This window comes from Tachypleus tridentatus, chromosome 7 (genome assembly GCF_004210375.1).
Source record: "Tachypleus tridentatus isolate NWPU-2018 chromosome 7, ASM421037v1, whole genome shotgun sequence".
NCBI lineage: Eukaryota > Metazoa > Arthropoda > Merostomata > Xiphosura > Limulidae > Tachypleus > Tachypleus tridentatus.
In genome coordinates, this window is record NC_134831.1 from 113,695,426 (window position 1) to 113,718,948 (window position 23,523).

At 32.5% G+C, this 23,523-nt stretch overlaps 1 protein-coding gene across 2 annotated transcripts in view; it reads left to right on the forward strand.

The window, feature by feature from the left end:
• The window catches only part of LOC143256425 (protein bicaudal D-like), a 48,965-nt gene that overhangs the window by 11,464 nt on the left and 13,978 nt on the right, over nt 1-23,523 (forward strand). For both annotated transcript variants that reach the window (XM_076513645.1, XM_076513644.1), the window contains exons 5-10: nt 3,205-3,429; nt 5,364-5,610; nt 7,375-7,470; nt 9,349-9,446; nt 12,692-12,886; nt 13,283-13,474. In XM_076513645.1, the coding sequence (XP_076369760.1) occupies nt 3,205-3,429; nt 5,364-5,610; nt 7,375-7,470; nt 9,349-9,446; nt 12,692-12,886; nt 13,283-13,474 (1,053 nt within the window). The remainder of the gene's footprint in view (nt 1-3,204; nt 3,430-5,363; nt 5,611-7,374; nt 7,471-9,348; nt 9,447-12,691; nt 12,887-13,282; nt 13,475-23,523) is intronic.

The following is a 23,523-nucleotide window of genomic DNA, read 5'->3' on the forward strand; positions in this document are numbered from 1 at the left end:
GACATGTGTGCTGTGTACCAGTAGCTTCACTGTAACTAGACTTTTAGTATATTAAGTATAAAATTCCTCTTGTTTGTAAACCAGGAGAAACTTGACATGTGTGCTGTGTACCAGTAGTTTCACTGTAACTAGACTTTTAGTATATTAAGTATAAAATTCCTGTCGTTTGTAAACCAGGAGAAACTTGACATGTATGCTGTGTACCAGTAGCTTCACTGTAACTAGACTTTTAGTATATTAAGTATAAAATTCCTCTCGTTTGTAAACCAGGAGAAACTTGACATGTATGCTGTGTACCAGTAGCTTCACTGTAACTAGACTTTTAGTATATTAAGTATAAAATTCCTCTCGTTTGTAAACCAGGAGGAACTTGACATGTATGCTGTGTACCAGTAGCTTCACTGTAACTAGACTTTTAGTATATTAAATATAAAATTCCTTTCGTTTGTAAACCAGGAGAAACTTTACATGTATGCTGTGTACTAGTAGTTTCACTGTAACTAGACTTTTAGTATATTAAATATAAAATTCCTTTCGTTTGTAAACCAGGAGAAACTTGACATGTATGCTGTGTACCAGTAGCTTTACTGTAACTAGACTTGTAGTATATTAAGTATAAAATTCCTGTCGTTTGTAAACCAGGAGAAACTTGACATGTGTGCTGTGTACCAGTAGCTTCACTGTAACTAGACTTTTAGTATATTAAGTATAAAATTCCTCTCGTTTGTAAATCAGGAGAAACTTGACATGTATGCTGTGTACCAGTAGCTTCACTGTAACTAGACTTTTAGTATATTAAATATAAAATTCCTCTCGTTTGTAAACCAGGAGAAACTTGACATGTGTGCTGTGTACCAGTAGTTTCACTGTAACTAGACTTTTGGTATATTAAGTATAAAATACCTCTCGTTTGTAAACCAGGAGAAACTTGACATGTATGCTGTGTACCAGTAGCTTCACTGTAACTAGACTTTTAGTATATTAAGTATAAAATTCCTCTCGTTTGTAAACCAGGAGAAACTTTACATGTATGCTGTGTATTAGTAGTTTCACTGTAACTAGACTTTTAGTATATTAAATATAAAATTCCTTTCGTTTGTAAACCAGGAGAAACTTGACATGTATGCTGTGTACCAGTAGCTTCACTGTAACTAGACTTTTAGTATGTTAATTCTAAAATTCCTCTTGTTAGTAAACCAGGAGAATCTTGACATGTGTGCTGTGTACCAGTAGCTTCACTGTAACTAGACTTTTAGTATATTAAATATAAAATTCCTGTCGTTTGTAAACCAGGAGAATCTTGACATGTGTGCTGTGTACCAGTAGCTTCACTGTAACTAGACTTTTAGTATATTAAATATAAAATTCCTTTCGTTTGTAAACCAGGAGAAACTTGACATGTATGCTGTGTACTAGTAGTTTCACTGTAACTAGACTTTTAGTATATTAAATATAAAATTCCTTTCGTTTGTAAACCAGGAGAAACTTGACATGTATGCTGTGTACTAGTAGTTTCACTGTAACTAGACTTTTAGTATATTAAATATAAAATTCCTTTCGTTTGTAAACCAGGAGAAACATGACATGTATGCTGTGTACCAGTAGCTTCACTGTAACTAGACTTTTAGTATATTAAGTATAAAATTCCTCTTGTTTGTAAACCAGGAGAATCTTGACATGTGTGCTGTGTACCAGTAGCTTCACTGTAACTAGACTTTTAGTATATTAAGTATAAAATTCCTCTCGTTTGTAAACTAGGAGAATCTTGCCATGTGTGCTGTGTACCAGTAGTTGCACTGTAACTAGACTTTTAGTATATTAAATATAAAATTCCTCTCGTTTGTAAACCAGGAGAAACTTGACATGTGTGCTGTGTACCAGTAGCTTCACTGTAACTAGACTTGTAGTATATTAAGTATAAAATTCCTGTCGTTTGTTAACCAGGAGAAACTTGACATGTGTGCTGTGTACCAGTAGCTTCACTGTAACTAGACTTTTAGTATATTAAGTATAAAATTCCTGTCGTTTGTAAACCAGGAGAATCTTGACATGTATGCTGTGTACCAGTAGCTTCACTGTAACTAGACTTTTAGTATATTAAGTATAAAATTCCTCTCGTTTGTAAACCAGGAGAAACTTGACATGTATGCTGTGTACCAGTAGTTTCACTGTAACTAGACTTTTAGTATATTAAGTATAAAATTCCTGTCGTTTGTAAACCAGGAGAAACTTGACATGTGTGCTGTGTACCAGTAGCTTCACTGTAACTAGACTTTTAGTATATTAAGTATAAAATTCCTGTCCTTTGTAAACCAGGAGAATCTTGACATGTGTGCTGTGTACCAGCAGCTTCACTGTAACTAGAGATTTAGTATATTAAGTATAAAATTCCTGTCCTTTGTAAATCAGGAGAATCTTGACATGTGTGCTGTGTACCAGTAGCTTCACTGTAACATGACTTTTAGTATATTGAGTATAAAATTCCTGTTGTTTGTAAACCAGGAGAATCTTGACATGTGTGCTGTGTACCAGTAGCTTCACTGTAACTAGATTTTTAGTATATTAAGTATAAAATTCCTCTCGTTTGTAAACCAGGTGAAACTTGACATGTATGCTGTGTACCAGTAGCTTTACTGTAACTAGACTTTTAGTATATTAAGTATAAAATTCCTCTCGTTTGTAAACCAGGTGAAACTTGACATGTGTGCTGTGTACCAGTAGCTTCACTGTAACTAGACTTTTAGTATATTAAGTATAAAATTCCTGTCGTTTGTAAACCAGGAGAATCTTGACATGTGTGCTGTGTACCAGTAGTTGCACTGTAACTAGACTTTTAGTATATTAAATATAAAATTCCTTTCGTTTGTAAACCAGGAGAAACTTGACATGTGTGCTGTGTACTAGTAGCTTAAGTTTAATTTCTTGTTGAAAAGTCACATACTATTTTAATTAGCATATTGTAAATATTTTTGGTTGATTACTGTTTAAATCAAACCAAAGTACCAATAGAAACTTTCAGTTTAAGGTCATGACTGATATAAAGTAACATTGGTGTTTTTCACTGATTTCATGTATTATCATGAAAGCTCAACAGCTGGATGGAAAAGTAGTTAAGTAACCTGAATGAAAAAAAAACACTTGTAAAGAATTTACAAGATTATTTCATGTGTGGTCAACTGACAAAGTTCCCAATTTAATACACAGGTGAAGCAAGAACTGGCTCGAGTAGAAGCGGAAAAGGATCGTATCCATCAGAATTATCTAGATGTGTTGAAACAAATTGAAGTCAGTGAGTGGGAAAAGAAAAACTTGAAGTTAGAACTTAAGGAAATGAAATTAATAGAAGGAAGACTTTTAATAGATAACAACGAACTTGAAGATGAGAACATCTTGTTACAGAAACAGGTGTCTTCACTACGATCTTCTCAGGTGAGAATTTAGTGGGAGGTTCATTCTGTTATCAGTTCTTCATTTGACATCTAAAGATAGGTTTTTCTGTGAATAAACCTCAGTGTAACCTTGTCACTCACATGTGATTACATTAATTGAAAATACTTTGGAGGGGGGTTCTCTCAGTTGAATCTGTATGTGATTTATTCTGTTGTAAGATGAAGACATATATGCCAAGGAGTGTTTCTCCTGGGGATTCTGATGCTGCTTTTCTTGATGGTCCATGGCATTCTAGGGAAGGGGATTTGGACTTAGTTTTCCAGTGCCTTTCTTTACAATGTTGATTTCTCACTAGGCCAATGATCAACCACATTTTGCTCCTCAGGTTTGTGAGAATTTTGGGTTTTCTTACTTGACCTGAGTCTGCTTTCTGGACAGCAGACAGGTCAAAGTGACTACTTAGTTTCTCCTCCTTCAACTGATGTTGGTAGTTCATGGTATGATGTTTACTGCTTTATTACCTGATGGGATAGACGTGTTTTCTACATTCATTTGTCTGTTTGCATGCTATGGCTTACAACCACCAGTTTGAAATACATTTCCACTTTACAAACTCAATTCACTTCTAGATATGTGGGGTTCCAGATTGGACCCTGTATTCACTTTGGACAGATCACAATTTCTTGTATTTGTTTGACCCTCACTCTTGCTCTGGGATGTCCCCACCTCAGATTGACGACAAATGGGATCTGCTACTGACTCCTAATTTGGTCTGATTGCTAACTATTGGAGGGAGTTCTTCTACCTGCTGTAACCCTCCATGAGTTACGTAAGGCTCCTTTCCTACATCCCTGGATGACCACAGGCACCCCACACTATTCATATCACAAACTGATGTTGCCTGTTTGCTTTTTCCTTCTTGTTGTTAACCTCCAGACTCTCTTTGGCTCCTGATGGTGGTCAGGGTGCAACTGTGCCTTGTGTGTCCTAACCCTATCTTCTATTCCTCACTTTTTGGATACTCTGAATATATATCCTGTCCTTAGTTTCATTACTCTACTCAGGTTAATTGTTGCCAATGGCATCAGTGTCTACCCTAGATAAGTGGGATCTGTGTGAGCAGTGTCAGACCATTTGATTGACAAGTGGTATTCCTTCACCCCAGATCCATCAGTACTTCAGGTTCTGGTGTCAGTATCTCTCTTTCTGTTCACTTGTCCACTTCCATTATCCTCCCAGCGTGTGGTATTTCCATCTACAAATGGTTAGTAGAGCATGGAATTTTGTTCCCAGACTATCAGTGAGCTATTGGTTACAGAGGTGGTAGTGAGAGTCAATCCTTCGTTCCCAGACTATCAGTGAGCTATTGTTTACAGAGGTGGTAGTGAGAGTCAATCCTTTGTTCCCAGACTATCGGTGAGCTGTTGGTTACAGAGGTGGTAGTGAGAGTCAATCCTTCGTTCCCAGAGTATCGGTGAACTATTGGTTACAGAGGTGGTAGTGAGAGTCAATCCTTTGTTCCCAGAGTATCGGTGAACTATTGGTTACAGAGGTGGTAGTGAGAGTCAATCCTTGGTTCCCAGACAATCAGTGAGCTATTGGTTACAGAGGTGGTAGTGAGAGTCAATCTCATTCTTTCAGGATTTTATTCGCATTATTTGTTGTGCCTAAAACAATGAGAGATTGGCAGACAACCATTGATATAATGTGGTGGTCAATCCACTAGCTGCCTTCCTTCAAGTCCTAAACTTTTAAATTAGGGATGGCTAGTGCATATAGCCATTGTGTAGCTTTGTGCAAAATGCAAAAACAAACAAATATCGTGCTGTCTGAAAAGAAGTGATTCAGAAGTCATTGTATGAATAAGGTTCTGTGTGTAATGTATGATGAGAAACATGTTATAACTTTTGATAATCACTTTCAAAACCTACCACTAGGGGCTGTGTCATAAATCCTTATCTGCTGTACTTTAGGTTGAGTTTGAAGGAGCAAAGCACGAGGTTCGTCGCTTACAAGAAGAGGTGGAAGCAGTAAAATCACAGGTTGAGGAAATGACATCACTAAAACAAATAGCAGAAAAACAACTTGAGGAAACATTACAAGCATTACAATCAGAGAGAGAACAGAAATATGCATTAAAGAAAGAATTAGATAGCCGAGTAAACTCGGAATCCATTCTGAACTTAAACAACTTGGCTCTATCCAACTTTAGATTTGGAAGTAAGTTATTTTGTTATAATATATCTATGCTACTTTTTATTTGTATTGTAATGAAAAACAGGAGGTAACATAAGGAAGAAAAAATTTCACTTTAAAGCAGGATTGTAAAAACTGTTACTTCAATGAGAACTTTGTGTTGTTAAAATTTGGCAGTGACTTGTAGAATATATAATACTATATTTTCTGCAGAAAAATGTTTACCACTAGATTACATAATGGACAATCATTTGGCTGTTGTTACAGTTATATTAAGTTTAAAACATAATGCAGTCATAATCAAAGTACATAAACTTATTAAAAGTTACTGTTTGTGAACTCTTAACAGTGTATGTGTATTTAGATTTTAAGCATAATTTTAGTAATGGAATTGACTTTGTTATCATACTTATCAGTTAAAGCCATTGAACAAAAGCCTTGTTCACACTATTCATCAAAGATTGGGGTCTTTATCTACAATCAGGATCATTTTTAATGTTTTCTCTCTACATTGTGGAAAACAAAGATCTGTTGTTTTATCCATCACATTTTCACCTGGTCAGTAAGAGCTAGAAACTAACTGTTCCCATCTATAGTTAATAGAACAATATAATTTGTTTCCAAAAAAAAATAAAATTCAGCAACTAAAGTCTTCTCTTATATTATTATACTTTTATCTTTTTCTAGATTTAAAATTTAAAAAACAGCTGCTCCTTTAATCCACGAGAAGTAGTCTGGTAAAACAAAAATCCAATATAACGTGAAGTTCCAGTAGACTGAGAAAAACTTAAGATATGATTGAGTAATATACACTCATGTGGTAACTAAGATATAATAGAGTAATATACACTCATGTGGTAACTAAGATATGATAGAGTAATATACTCTCATGTGGTAACTAAGATATGATAGAGGAATTTAGTCTCATGTGGTAACTAAGATATGATAGAGGAATTTAGTCTCATGTGGTAACTAAGATATGATAGAGGAATATACTCTCATATGGTAACTAAGATATGATAGAGTAATATACTCTCATGTGATAACTAAGATATGATAGAGGAATTTAGTCTCGTGGTAACTAACATACGATAGAGGAATTTAGTCTCGTGTGGTAACTAACATATGAGAGGAATTTAGTCTCGTGTGGTAACTAACATATGAGAGGAATTTAGTCTCGTGTGGTAACCAACATATGATAGAGGAATTTAGTCTCGTGTGGTAACTAACATACAATAGAGGAATTTAGTCTCGTGTGGTAACTAACATATGATAGAGAAATTTAGTCTCGTGTAGTAACTAACATATGATAGAGGAATTTAGTCTCGTGGTAACCGAGACTTGATAGAGGAATTTAGTCTTGTGTGGTAACTGAGACTTGGTAGAGTAATTTAGTCTCGTGTGGTAACTGAGACTTGGTAGAGGAATTTAGTCTTGTGTTCATTTTATGTCATTCTGTAGAGTAGCTGTTCATGTTTTATTTCTCTCTTAGTGCCTTGAATTGTAACATTAGCCCAAAATTCGGGGAAGTATGTTAAGTTATTTAATATCTCTAATATCCAGAAGTGAGGAAGTTGGTTGTTTTCCATCTTGAAGGCTTTCATTTTAATAATAATTTATTTTAAAAAGTTTACTGATAACTAATGTTAGTTAAACACCAAAACCATTTTTATTTAGACACATTTACTGTAGCTAAGCTGTGCAAAATTGATTATTTATAGACCATAAGATATTAATATCCCTTTGATATACAATTAACTAACTCAAGAATACATTGTTAAACTGTAGACCAAGAAGCAGGGAATAGGACTGAGGATGAAGATGATGAAACTTCAGCACTGAAGCAACTGGAGGAAGACTTAGTGGGCAAACACACCACTGAAGGTTGTCATGTAATGCTAACTTTCTTCACCATGCCACATTTAGTTTTAGATACACAGTGAAAAACAAAAGATACATTAAAACCTGTAAGCTCACAGTGGCACAGCAGTAAATCTGAAGACTTTTAACGCTAGAAATTGGGTTTTGATACCTATGGTGGACAGAAAGACCATAGTGTAGCTTTGCACTTAACAATGAACAAATGAAAAAAGTTACATTTAGTCATTTTAATAACTCTGGTTAAGTAAACAAGAGTGTATCTCAAGATGACTCATATTGGTATTGAAATAAAGTAGAGAACATTTTGACCTTAGGTCATCTTCAGGTTAACAAAGAGACAAGAGCATAAATTGATATGAGGTTGTAGGGGGCGTTGCAGTATATATTAGGTTATTAATTAGTATAGGTATAAAGGTGTTTCTTTATATTGGTTTAATTTTGATTTGAGTTGTTGTATAAGTAGGGCTTATTTGATTTTGCATTTGTTTATATATGTTTCCCAACTTAGTATCTGGGTCTTTTCTATGGTTATGATTATTTCATTTGCAGTGTTCGAAAACGTGTGAAGGTGTTTTTGTGTTCATTGAATCTGGTTTCCATTTTTCTGCTTGTTTCTGCAATACAGAAGTTGTGGCAGTTGTTGCATTGTATTTTATAAATAATGTTGGTGTTGTGTTTGTCAGTGTAGTTTTTACGTAGTATGGACTTTAGTTTTGTACCTGGTTTTTGAATAAATTTGGTGTTTACTGGAATCTGGTTTTTGTTATAAGTTTTTCCAAATGTTGGTTATTTTTTGCTGATATCAGGAACATATGGTATACAGCAGTGTAAATTTTGTAGTTTGTTGTATCTTGGGATTTATTGCTGTGTGTTTGTTGTTGGTCTAGGTGTGTGTGTAATTTTTTGTAACAGTTTTTGGAGGAAATTTGTTATGTTGATGAAGTGTTGTTTTATTTTGTTGATTTCATTGTTAATTTTATCAGGTAAACATAGTTTTGTGGTTGTGTTTATTTGGTTTTTTAATATGTTAAGTTTTTGTTTTGTGTGCTGAGTCCCAGGGAATGTATAGTCCAGTATGGGTGATTTTTCTGTGGTTTTCTGTTTTGAATTGTGTATCGGTTCTTGAGGTTGAGGAATGCTGTTTGTTTACTTTTTCTTGTGTTCATGGGTGAACTTAATGTTGGGGTGTTTGAAGTTAACATGGTTGATAAACTGTGTGTTCTGAAAACACCCAGATACTAAATAGGGTAACAAACATAGACGAATGCAAAATCCAAGAAGCCCTATTTATACAACAACTAAAACTAAAATTTAAACAATATTAAGAAACACCTTTATACCTATACTAAATAATAACCTAACATATACTACAACACACCTTACAGTCTTATACACACTATACTAAATAATAACCTAACATATACTACAACACACCTTACAGTCTTATACACACTATACTAAATAATAACCTAACATATACTACAACACACCTTACATTCTTATACACACTATACTAAATAATAACCTAACATATACTACAACACACCTTACAGTCTTATACACACTATACTAAATAATAACCTAACATATACTACAACACACCTTACATTCTTATACACATTTACATTCTTGTCTCTTTGTTAACCTGAAGATGACCTAAGAAAGTCAAGACATTGTTCACTACTTTATTTTAATAAGTTTAAATACCTATACCAGCCATCTTGAGATACATTTTTCTTCAAGTGGGTTTATTATCATCACATAAGTTAAACAAGCTACAAAAGTGTGAACATTTTGATTCAAACTTCTTTAATACCTCAAATTTAATTAATCAAGTCTACCAACTGATGAACAAAAATCCTTTATATATTTTTTGAACAGCTGATAAAGTGAGTGAAACTCAACCAGCAACAGTCAGTGACCTCTTCAGTGAGCTACATCTAAGTGAGATCAGAAAATTGGAAAAACAACTCGAACAGGTATAGTTTCAATGTAGTGTAGCTCAACCATGTGTAAGTCTCTGAATACATTCTTCAGTGTTTGGCTATGAAAATATTTGTTGTAACTTTCACTAACAGTAGTGGTTAACATGTCAACTGTCTGTGATTTTTATTTTGGTTTGTGTTTTATTGTGAATATTGTTTTGGTTTGTTAGCTTAATGTGTTTTTTTTCAGGACTAACCTAAAACTCCTATGCTCTCGAAACCTAGTGAAGTATTATTGGGATTGTGGCCAAAATTATTATTAGCAGTAGGGGCACCCACCTAATTAAACAATGCATTTTAATCTTTATAAGTAGAAATGTAACAGTCATATTTAATTAGCTTTTCTGATTGCCAGGTTGAGTGTAGTTTCACTCTACATATTAGATTTTTCTGATCAGAATTTAATATTACTTGACAGATGAAACACAGTAATGTTACAGAGGAGTTTATTGTTTTTTGAAATGGACATTATATTAGTTTAAAGCAAAGGAAAACTTCTTAACAAGAGCTAAACTCAACTGTTCACTATGAGTCTAATTACATGAAGAATTTAAATATATAAAACTGGATATTCTCCACAGTAAGTTTTAATAAGATTATGTTTGATACAAGCAAATAATTTCAACCTTTTTTGGTATTCATAAATAAATCTTATGGAATTTAATTAACCAGTTTCTACAGCCAAAGTATGATTAGAATACAAAGTGAGATAGTTATGTCTCAAAGACTAGATAATTTGTTTCGGTCTAAGGGTAGGTTTATGTTGAATGCATTACTTATTAAGAACTGGGACATGATATGTAATCCATGAAATGGTGCAACAGTCTCTGAATGACTGGTTATTTTACAATGAATGCATTAATTGTCAACCATTTCTGTACCAGCAGGTCAAAGGTGCATTTTGTGAGTTTTTATAACATTACAGTCAAAACCTAATTAAACTAATATATTATCATGGTGTATGAATAAATGTGGAACCAAAACATAATCAATACATCAAATTTTAATGTTATATTACTTTAAAGTTCTTAATTTCATAAGAAAATATTCTTTAAAACCTTAATCTCCCCTAATATGAGAATTGTGACATTTTCTTTTGTGATCCTTCCAGCTTTCTAATTTATTTATCACCCCTTCCAGAAATACAAAATTTAATATTCCTTTACCTATTATAATACAGTTATTACTCAGGCAAATCAAAATATTTATAGCCTTCAACCTTGTTTCACACATTACTAATAGTTTTCTCTGATATTTAATACTATATTATTTATAACCTCCAGGAAGTTGAGTCTATAAAGTTGTGTATTATATTACATGTTTTTTGTACAGAGAACAGTATTTCACTTCTGGTTCAAACTTTATACCTAGCTTAGCTAAGCTACGAGCTTAGCTGAATTTTCAATGGCTCCTCTCACATAGTTAGAAAGCCAAACAAATTGTGCTAACTACAGGGTATTGTTTGTTTTTTATGTGTTATTATTCTGGATTCTTAGGTACACTAATTATTGAGTGTAGTAGTACCATTCATGTAAAAAGTAGGGTTGTGTTTCATCAGTAGTCAACAACAAAAAAGAAGGCCCAGACGTTTACTGTATTTCTTGTATTTTGTGTGTTTTATTTACTTATTATTCTAAAAGTAACTAAAATGTAAAAATTAAAACATATGTTAGATTAAGTGAGAAAAATAATAATAAATTTTCAAGAGTTATGGCAAGTGGTTTACAACTTGTGTGGCAAAATGATTAGTTGGATATAATTCGAAGGCCAATAAAACAATAACATTAAGTTGAAACAGATGTAAACTGTTACCAGCTTTAAGCTACTTACATTAAACAAATCTAGTCTCCTATTACAATTTGAAGTCATTCTAGAAATAAAAATAGTAAATTTGTTTCATATTTTTTATGGTAATTACAAAGTTAAACAAGTCCATACAAGACAGGTACAGACAATAAGTTAAGATATAAAATTTTACTGAAACAAAAATGATTCAGTATTATTTTGTAAGTTTTAGAGATTACACAAATGAAATTTGACAATAGTCAGCTAAAGAAAAGTTTTTAATCTAAGCATACAAATTACCTTACACTTAGAGCAGTCATCACTTTGACATACAAATTACCTTACACTTAGAGCAGTCATCACTTTGACATACAAATTACCTTACACTTAGAGCAGTCATCACTTTGACATACAAATTACCTTACACTTAGAGCAGTCATCACTTTGACTTCATGTTTTTAATAACAATTTCCCTCTTTTTTTCTTTTTCTTCTTCTGCAAAAACAAAATTTTATGAACACACAAAGAACATATTAGAAGTTATAGTATGGAAATTCTAAAGGTCAGTTGGGATCATGAAGTCTACAAAATTGACCAAACTTGTAGCAAGAGTTAATTGAAACATGATTGTGATACACTGGATCATGTGACAATTTAGAAAACTGATGACTCAACTTTATAACTTTCTACTTACTGAAATAACTAAGATCATTTGGAAACGATGGAAGTTCTTGTGTAATGTTTAAGTATTCTTTCTATTATTTATTAATATACCTTTTTATCCAAAGTGGTTTACCCATAAAACTAACTGTTTTACTTAGAAAGGGCCACAGAATTATCTGTTTTAACTAATGCACTCCATTGTAAACATTAAGTTCACACTTCAATGAAGTTAATCAGTAATTTTTCATATTTCCCTACTTCATTAAATCTATTTTAAAAGCTTCCTACTTTAACCATTTGATGTACACAACACTATGGTTTGTCAAAAACATGAACAAAGTAGTCTCAAATGATAAACAAAAATATGAAGTAAGCAGCCAAACAAGAACCAATGAATGTGTAATGCTGGAATATTGGCTTAATTAAAAAAAGAGTAAAAGCATCATCAGGTACTGGCAGTCATCATTAAATGTGAAATGTACAGTTTTCTTTGTCTTTCTCCTGAAATATGAAGCTTCACCAAGTATCATTTATATAAAACAGTTATGTTTTCTGGAATAATAGATCATGTTTTATTTATTTTGTTGATTTTAATCATCAACACTGACCACTAACTCCAGTATCTCTGTATTAAAATATTCTGCCATAAAAGTTTCTGTTAATTATAAGTTATGTATAAGAAACATATACTTTCGTAATGCTTTATTTTTTTGTTGTAGTTGTTAAAATCATTGCAGTAAAATTTACATGGTTAATGTAAGTTACATTAACAAGGAAATGTTAAAACTAAGGCAGAGAATGAGAAGTCACAGCTGAATGTAAGACTGGAAGATTCACAGCAAATGCTTGAAAAGACAAGAACAGAGTTGACTGACCAATACAACTGGGTGGCTAAAGTAATTGACCACATCAGGGCTTTGATTGCCATTCATGGTAAAACAGAAGGAGAGGCCTTAGAAAGTGGTAGTGGAGAAGAAGGTGATAAGGTGTGCCATATTTTGGTTTTCATTCAGTTCTTTATTAAGTGACCAAAAAACTGTTCATACAGAAGTATTTTAATTAATATTTTTAGTGTAAAATGTCAAAAAAAAACATCTCCTTCTTTCATTTACCCTGTAACCAGATATTTCGCAAATTTATTGAAGTGTTGCATAATTTTGCCTTTTAATTCAGTAAACTGGGTGTGTGTGGGTATTTCTCAAAGAACTTCTATACTTTTCCTTCAACTAAAATTTAATAATTCTTGCTAATGAATTGTTTAGATACACTGTTGATAATCAGTGATTGAAGAGAGTATAGAATGACCTTACTCTAATACAGTGACGAACTTATTTGTTATGTCTAATTCACAAATTATAACTGGTAATACAAAATCTTCTCAGGATATCCCAGAACTGGTGCGACTCCAGAAGTTGCTCCAGAAACACCAGAAGAGATACCAGCTAGCAGTTGAGAAGGTTGAAGAACTCCAGGCAGATGTCAAGAGTCTTCAAGAGCGGGGAGCTGCAACTGACCAAGGCAATGAGGAATCCTTAACTGAACTCAGAGATGAAGTTACAAAGCTTAGAAAGAAGGTATGACAGAGACATTTTGATATTAAAATTGTACATATTAATCACCCTAAGTTTGGTTCAGGTGTTCCTAAAACACAAGTGTATTGAGTAACTGTCAATACTGAAATTCATTACCTTTTGCTATCACATAATATGTACGTATATATTCACACATACGTAATTCTGTACTAGTTGATATTAATATTTTGAAGATACAATATTTTTTTTAATCTGGAAACATGCAACAACTAACTATTATACTCTTCTATTTATTTACTAATCAGTGGAAAGCAATATGAATAGACATATCTTATTTCAGCTCAGAACAGTTGCCACAAATTCATTATTGCCTTGTGACCTGTTTTTTCTTACTAATGTCATGGAAAGTGTTACAAACATAGACTTCTTGTTTCACGTTTCTGAACTGTGATAAATTTGTGAAATGTTTTTTCTTACTAATGTCATGGAAAGTGTTACAAACATAGACTTCTTGTTTCACGTTTCTGAACTGTGATAAATTTGTGAAATGTTTTTCTTACTAATGTCATGGAAAGTGTTACAAACATAGACTTCTTGTTTCACGTTTCTGAACTGTGATAAATTTGTGAAATGTTTTTTCTTACTAATGTCATGGAAAGTGTTACAAACATAGACTTCTTGTTTCACCTTTCTGAACTGTGATAAATTTGTGACCTGTTTTTTCTTACTAATGTCATGGAAAGTGTTACAAACATAGACTTCTTGTTTCACGTTTCTGAACTGTGATAAATTTGTGAAATGTTTTTTCTTACTAATGTCATGGAAAGTGTTACAAACATAGACTTCTTGTTTCACGTTTCTGAACTGTGATAAATTTGTGAAATGTTTTTCTTACTAATGTCATGGAAAGTGTTACAAACATAGACTTCTTGTTTCACGTTTCTGAACTGTGATAAATTTGTGAAATGTTTTTCTTACTAATGTCATGGAAAGTGTTACAAACATAGACTTCTTGTTTCACGTTTCTGAACTGTGATAAATTTGTGAAATGTTTTTTCTTACTAATGTCATGGAAAGTGTTACAAACATAGACTTCTTGTTTCACGTTTCTGAACTGTGATAAATTTGTGAAATGTTTTTTCTTACTAATGTCATGGAAAGTGTTACAAACATAGACTTCTTGTTTCACGTTTCTGAACTGTGATAAATTTGTGAAATGTTTTTTCTTACTAATGTCATGGAAAGTGTTACAAACATAGACTTCTTGTTTCACCTTTCTGAACTGTGATAAATTTGTAACCTGTTTTTTCTTACTAATGTCATGGAAAGTGTTACAAACATAGACTTCTTGTTTCACGTTTCTGAACTGTGATAAATTTGTAACCTGTTTTTTCTTACTAATGTCATGGAAAGTGTTACAAACATAGACTTCTTGTTTCACCTTTCTGAACTGTGATAAATTTGTAACCTGTTTTTTCTTACTAATGTCATGGAAAGTGTTACAAACATAGACTTCTTGTTTCACCTTTCTGAACTGTGATAAATTTGTGACCTGTTTTTTCTTACTAATGTCATGGAAAGTGTTACAAACATAGACTTCTTGTTTCACGTTTCTGAACTGTGATAAATTTGTGACCTGTTTTTTCTTACTAATGTCATGGAAAGTGTTACAAACATAGACTTCTTGTTTCACCTTTCTGAACTGTGATAAATTTGTAACCTGTTTTTCTTACTAATGTCATGGAAAGTGTTACAAACATAGACTTCTTGTTTCACGTTTCTGAACTGTGATAAATTTGTGACCTGTTTTTTCTTACTAATGTCATGGAAAGTGTTACAAACATAGACTTCTTGTTTCACCTTTCTGAACTGTGATAAATTTGTAACCTGTTTTTTCTTACTAATGTCATGGAAAGTGTTACAAACATAGACTTCTTGTTTCACGTTTCTGAACTGTGATAAATTTGTAACCTGTTTTTCTTACTAATGTCATGGAAAGTGTTACAAACATAGACTTCTTGTTTCACCTTTCTGAACTGTGATAAATTTGTAACCTGTTTTTTCTTACTAATGTCATGGAAAGTGTTACAAACATAGACTTCTTGTTTCACCTTTCTGAACTGTGATAAATTTGTGAAATGTTTTTTCTTACTAATGTCATGGAAAGTGTTACAAACATAGACTTCTTGTTTCACGTTTCTGAACTGTGATAAATTTGTGAAATGTTTTTCTTACTAATGTCATGGAAAGTGTTACAAACATAGACTTCTTGTTTCACGTTTCTGAACTGTGATAAATTTGTGAAATGTTTTTCTTACTAATGTCATGGAAAGTGTTACAAACATAGACTTCTTGTTTCACGCTTCTGAACTGTGATAAATTTGTGAAATGTTTTTCTTACTAATGTCATGGAAAGTGTTACAAACATAGACTTCTTGTTTCACGTTTCTGAACTGTGATAAATTTGTGAAATGTTTTTTCTTACTAATGTCATGGAAAGTGTTACAAACATAGACTTCTTGTTTCACGTTTCTGAACTGTGATAAATTTGTGAAATGTTTTTTCTTACTAATGTCATGGAAAGTGTTACAAACATAGACTTCTTGTTTCACCTTTCTGAACTGTGATAAATTTGTAACCTGTTTTTTCTTACTAATGTCATGGAAAGTGTTACAAACATAGACTTCTTGTTTCACGCTTCTGAACTGTGATAAATTTGTAACCTGTTTTTTCTTACTAATGTCATGGAAAGTGTTACAAACATAGACTTCTTGTTTCACCTTTCTGAACTGTGATAAATTTGTAACCTGTTTTTCTTACTAATGTCATGGAAAGTGTTACAAACATAGACTTCTTGTTTCACCTTTCTGAACTGTGATAAATTTGTGACCTGTTTTTTCTTACTAATGTCATGGAAAGTGTTACAAACATAGACTTCTTGTTTCACGTTTCTGAACTGTGATAAATTTGTGACCTGTTTTTTCTTACTAATGTCATGGAAAGTGTTACAAACATAGACTTCTTGTTTCACCTTTCTGAACTGTGATAAATTTGTAACCTGTTTTTTCTTACTAATGTCATGGAAAGTGTTACAAACATAGACTTCTTGTTTCACGCTTCTGAACTGTGATAAATTTGTGACCTGTTTTTTCTTACTAATGTCATGGAAAGTGTTACAAACATAGACTTCTTGTTTCACCTTTCTGAACTGTGATAAATTTGTAACCTGTTTTTCTTACTAATGTCATGGAAAGTGTTACAAACATAGACTTCTTGTTTCACGCTTCTGAACTGTGATAAATTTGTAACCTGTTTTTTCTTACTAATGTCATGGAAAGTGTTACAAACATAGACTTCTTGTTTCACCTTTCTGAACTGTGATAAATTTGTAACCTGTTTTTCTTACTAATGTCATGGAAAGTGTTACAAACATAGACTTCTTGTTTCACCTTTCTGAACTGTGATAAATTTGTGAAATGTTTTTCTTACTAATGTCATGGAAAGTGTTACAAACATAGACTTCTTGTTTCACGTTTCTGAACTGTGATAAATTTGTGAAATGTTTTTCTTACTAATGTCATGGAAAGTGTTACAAACATAGACTTCTTGTTTCACGCTTCTGAACTGTGATAAATTTGTGAAATGTTTTTCTTACTAATGTCATGGAAAGTGTTACAAACATAGACTTCTTGTTTCACGCTTCTGAACTGTGATAAATTTGTGAAATGTTTTTCTTACTAATGTCATGGAAAGTGTTACAAACATAGACTTCTTGTTTCACGCTTCTGAACTGTGATAAATTTGTGAAATGTTTTTTCTTACTAATGTCATGGAAAGTGTTACAAACATAGACTTCTTGTTTCACGCTTCTGAACTGTGATAAATTTGTGAAATGTTTTTCTTACTAATGTCATGGAAAGTGTTACAAACATAGACTTCTTGTTTCACGCTTCTGAACTGTGATAAATTTGTAACCTGTTTTTCTTACTAATGTCATGGAAAGTGTTACAAACATAGACTTCTTGTTTCACGCTTCTGAACTGTGATAAATTTGTGAAATGTTTTTTCTTACTAATGTCATGGAAAGTGTTACAAACATAGACTTCTTGTTTCACGCTTCTGAACTGTGATAAATTTGTGAAATGTTTTTTCTTACTAATGTCATGGAAAGTGTTACAAACATAGACTTCTTGTTTCACGCTTCTGAACTGTGATAAATTTGTGAAATGTTTTTTCTTACTAATGTCATGGAAAGTGTTACAAACATAGACTTCTTGTTTCACGCTTCTGAACTGTGATAAATTTGTGAAATGTTTTTTCTTACTAATGTCATGGAAAGTGTTACAAACATAGACTTCTTGTTTCACCTTTCTGAACTGTGATAAATTTGTAACCTGTTTTTTCTTACTAATGTCATGGAAAGTGTTACAAACATAGACTTCTTGTTTCACGTTTCTGAACTGTGATAAATTTGTAACCTGTTTTTTCTTACTAATGTCATGGAAAGTGTTACAAACATAGACTTCTTGTTTCACCTTTCTGAACTGTGATAAATTTGTAACCTGTTTTTCTTACTAATGTCATGGAAAGTGTTACAAACATAGACTTCTTGTTTCACCTTTCTGAACTGTGATAAATTTGTGACCTGTTTTTCTTACTAATGTCATGGAAAGTGTTACAAACATAGACTTCTTGTTTCACGTTTCTGAACTGTGATAAATTTGTGACCTGTTTTTCTTACTAATGTCATGGAAAGTGTTACAAACATAGACTTCTTGTTTCACCTTTCTGAACTGTGATAAATTTGTAACCTGTTTTTTCTTACTAATGTCATGGAAAGTGTTACAAACATAGACTTCTTGTTTCACGTTTCTGAACTGTGATAAATTTGTGACCTGTTTTTTCTTACTAATGTCATGGAAAGTGTTACAAACATAGACTTCTTGTTTCACCTTTCTGAACTGTGATAAATTTGTAACCTGTTTTTCTTACTAATGTCATGGAAAGTGTTACAAACATAGACTTCTTGTTTCACCTTTCTGAACTGTGATAAATTTGTGAAATGTTTTTCTTACTAATGTCATGGAAAGTGTTACAAACATAGACTTCTTGTTTCACGTTTCTGAACTGTGATAAATTTGTGAAATGTTTTTCTTACTAATGTCATGGAAAGTGTTACAAACATAGACTTCTTGTTTCACGTTTCTGAACTGTGATAAATTTGTGAAATGTTTTTTCTTACTAATGTCATGGAAAGTGTTACAAACATAGACTTCTTGTTTCACGTTTCTGAACTGTGATAAATTTGTGAAATGTTTTTTCTTACTAATGTCATGGAAAGTGTTACAAACATAGACTTCTTGTTTCACGCTTCTGAACTGTGATAAATTTGTGAAATGTTTTTTCTTACTAATGTCATGGAAAGTGTTACAAACATAGACTTCTTGTTTCACGCTTCTGAACTGTGATAAATTTGTGAAATGTTTTTCTTACTAATGTCATGGAAAGTGTTACAAACATAGACTTCTTGTTTCACCTTTCTGAACTGTGATAAATTTGTAACCTGTTTTTCTTACTAATGTCATGGAAAGTGTTACAAACATAGACTTCTTGTTTCACGCTTCTGAACTGTGATAAATTTGTAACCTGTTTTTTCTTACTAATGTCATGGAAAGTGTTACAAACATAGACTTCTTGTTTCACCTTTCTGAACTGTGATAAATTTGTAACCTGTTTTTTTCTTACTAATGTCATGGAAAGTGTTACAAACATAGACTTCTTGTTTCACCTTTCTGAACTGTGATAAATTTGTGACCTGTTTTTCTTACTAATGTCATGGAAAGTGTTACAAACATAGACTTCTTGTTTCACGCTTCTGAACTGTGATAAATTTGTGACCTGTTTTTTCTTACTAATGTCATGGAAAGTGTTACAAACATAGACTTCTTGTTTCACCTTTCTGAACTGTGATAAATTTGTAACCTGTTTTTCTTACTAATGTCATGGAAAGTGTTACAAACATAGACTTCTTGTTTCACGCTTCTGAACTGTGATAAATTTGTGACCTGTTTTTTCTTACTAATGTCATGGAAAGTGTTACAAACATAGACTTCTTGTTTCACCTTTCTGAACTGTGATAAATTTGTAACCTGTTTTTCTTACTAATGTCATGGAAAGTGTTACAAACATAGACTTCTTGTTTCACGCTTCTGAACTGTGATAAATTTGTAACCTGTTTTTTCTTACTAATGTCATGGAAAGTGTTACAAACATAGACTTCTTGTTTCACCTTTCTGAACTGTGATAAATTTGTAACCTGTTTTTCTTACTAATGTCATGGAAAGTGTTACAAACATAGACTTCTTGTTTCACCTTTCTGAACTGTGATAAATTTGTGAAATGTTTTTCTTACTAATGTCATGGAAAGTGTTACAAACATAGACTTCTTGTTTCACGTTTCTGAACTGTGATAAATTTGTGAAATGTTTTTCTTACTAATGTCATGGAAAGTGTTACAAACATAGACTTCTTGTTTCACGCTTCTGAACTGTGATAAATTTGTGAAATGTTTTTCTTACTAATGTCATGGAAAGTGTTACAAACATAGACTTCTTGTTTCACGTTTCTGAACTGTGATAAATTTGTGAAATGTTTTTTCTTACTAATGTCATGGAAAGTGTTACAAACATAGACTTCTTGTTTCACGTTTCTGAACTGTGATAAATTTGTGAAATGTTTTTTCTTACTAATGTCATGGAAAGTGTTACAAACATAGACTTCTTGTTTCACGCTTTCTGAACTGTGATAAATTTGTGAAATGTTTTTTCTTACTAATGTCATGGAAAGTGTTACAAACATAGACTTCTTGTTTCACGTTTCTGAACTGTGATAAATTTGTTTTTTCAGTTGTTTTGCCAGGGCTTATTATGAATTGTTTTCTATAATACCTTCTTTGTTCTCTATCCCCTGACTTGGAAAGTGATCTTACAGCCAGAAACCATTCTGTATTAGTAAAAACACATTACACTTAGTGTTAATTGTTTTCTATAAAACCTTCTTTGTTCTCTATCCCCTGACTTGGAAAGTGATCTTACAGCCAGAAACCATTCTGTATTAGTAAAAACACATTACACTTAGTGTTAATTGTTTTCTATAATACCTTCTTTGTTCTCTATCCCCTGACTTGGAAAGTGATCTTACAGCCAGAAACCATTCTGTATTAGTAAAAACACATTACACTTAGTGTTAATTGTTTTCTATAATACCTTCTTTGTTCTCTATCCCCTGACTTGGAAAGTGATCTTACAGCCAGAAACCATTCTGTATTAGTAAAACACATTACACTTAGTGTTAATTGTTTTCTATAATACCTTCTTTGTTCTCTATCCCTGACTTGGAAAGTGATCTTACAGCCAGAAACCATTCTGTATTAGTAAAACACATTACACTTAGTGTTAATTGTTTTCTATAATACCTTCTTTGTTCTCTATCCCTGACTTGGAAAGTGATCTTACAGCCAGAAACCATTCTGTATTAGTAAAACACATTACACTTAGTGTTAATTGTTTTCTATAATACCTTCTTTGTTCTCTATCCCCTGACTTGGAAAGTGATCTTACAGCCAGAAACCATTCTGTATTAGTAAAACACATTACACTTAGTGTTAATTGTTTTCTATAATACCTTCTTTGTTCTCTATCCCCTGACTTGGAAAGTGATCTTACAGCCAGAAACCATTCTGTATTAGTAAAACACATTACACTTAGTGTTAATTGTTTTCTATAATACCTTCTTTGTTCTCTATCCCCTGACTTGGAAAGTGATCTTACAGCCAGAAACCATTCTGTATTAGTAAAACACATTACACTTAGTGTTAATTGTTTTCTATAATACCTTCTTTGTTCTCTATCCCCTGACTTGGAAAGTGATCTTACAGCCAGAAACCATTCTGTATTAGTAAAACACATTACACTTAGTGTTAATTGTTTTCTATAATACCTTCTTTGTTCTCTATCCCCTGACTTGGAAAGTGATCTTACAGCCAGAAACCATTCTGTATTAGTAAAACACATTACACTTAGTGTTAATTGTTTTCTATAATACCTTCTTTGTTCTCTATCCCTGACTTGGAAAGTGATCTTACAGCCAGAAACCATTCTGTATTAGTAAAACACATTACACTTAGTGTTAATTGTTTTCTATAATACCTTCTTTGTTCTCTATCCCCTGACTTGGAAAGTGATCTTACAGCCAGAAACCATTCTGTATTAGTAAAACACATTACACTTAGTGTTAATTGTTTTCTATAATACCTTCTTTGTTCTCTATCCCCTGACTTGGAAAGTGATCTTACAGCCAGAAACCATTCTGTATTAGTAAAACACATTACACTTAGTGTTAATTGTTTTCTATAATACCTTCTTTGTTCTCTATCCCCTGACTTGGAAAGTGATCTTACAGCCAGAAACCATTCTGTATTAGTAAAACACATTACACTTAGTGTTAATTGTTTTCTATAATACCTTCTTTGTTCTCTATCCCCTGACTTGGAAAGTGATCTTACAGCCAGAAACCATTCTGTATTAGTAAAACACATTACACTTAGTGTTAATTGTTTTCTATAATACCTTCTTTGTTCTCTATCCCCTGACTTGGAAAGTGATCTTACAGCCAGAAACCATTCTGTATTAGTAAAAAACACATTACACTTAGTGTTAATTGTTTTCTATAATACCTTCTTTGTTCTCTATCCCCTGACTTGGAAAGTGATCTTACAGCCAGAAACCATTCTGTATTAGTAAAACACATTACACTTAGTGTTAATTGTTTTCTATAATACCTTCTTTGTTCTCTATCCCCTGACTTGGAAAGTGATCTTACAGCCAGAAACCATTCTGTATTAGTAAAACACATTACACTTAGTGTTAATTGTTTTCTATAATACCTTCTTTGTTCTCTATCCCCTGACTTGGAAAGTGATCTTACAGCCAGAAACCATTCTGTATTAGTAAAACACATTACACTTAGTGTTAATTGTTTTCTATAATACCTTCTTTGTTCTCTATCCCCTGACTTGGAAAGTGATCTTACAGCCAGAAACCATTCTGTATTAGTAAAACACATTACACTTAGTGTTAATTGTTTTCTATAATACCTTCTTTGTTCTCTATCCCCTGACTTGGAAAGTGATCTTACAGCCAGAAACCATTCTGTATTAGTAAAACACATTACACTTAGTGTTAATTGTTTTCTATAATACCTTCTTTGTTCTCTATCCCCTGACTTGGAAAGTGATCTTACAGCCAGAAACCATTCTGTATTAGTAAAACACATTACACTTAGTGTTAATTGTTTTCTATAATACCTTCTTTGTTCTCTATCCCCTGACTTGGAAAGTGATCTTACAGCCAGAAACCATTCTGTATTAGTAAAACACATTACACTTAGTGTTAATTGTTTTCTATAATACCTTCTTTGTTCTCTATCCCCTGACTTGGAAAGTGATCTTACAGCCAGAAACCATTCTGTATTAGTAAAACACATTACACTTAGTGTTAATTGTTTTCTATAATACCTTCTTTGTTCTCTATCCCCTGACTTGGAAAGTGATCTTACAGCCAGAAACCATTCTGTATTAGTAAAACACATTACACTTAGTGTTAATTGTTTTCTATAATACCTTCTTTGTTCTCTATCCCCTGACTTGGAAAGTGATCTTACAGCCAGAAACCATTCTGTATTAGTAAAACACATTACACTTAGTGTTAATTGTTTTCTATAATACCTTCTTTGTTCTCTATCCCCTGACTTGGAAAGTGATCTTACAGCCAGAAACCATTCTGTATTAGTAAAACACATTACACTTAGTGTTAATTGTTTTCTATAATACCTTCTTTGTTCTCTATCCCTGACTTGGAAAGTGATCTTACAGCCAGAAACCATTCTGTATTAGTAAAACACATTACACTTAGTGTTAATTGTTTTCTATAATACCTTCTTTGTTCTCTATCCCTGACTTGGAAAGTGATCTTACAGCCAGAAACCATTCTGTATTAGTAAAACACATTACACTTAGTGTTAATTGTTTTCTA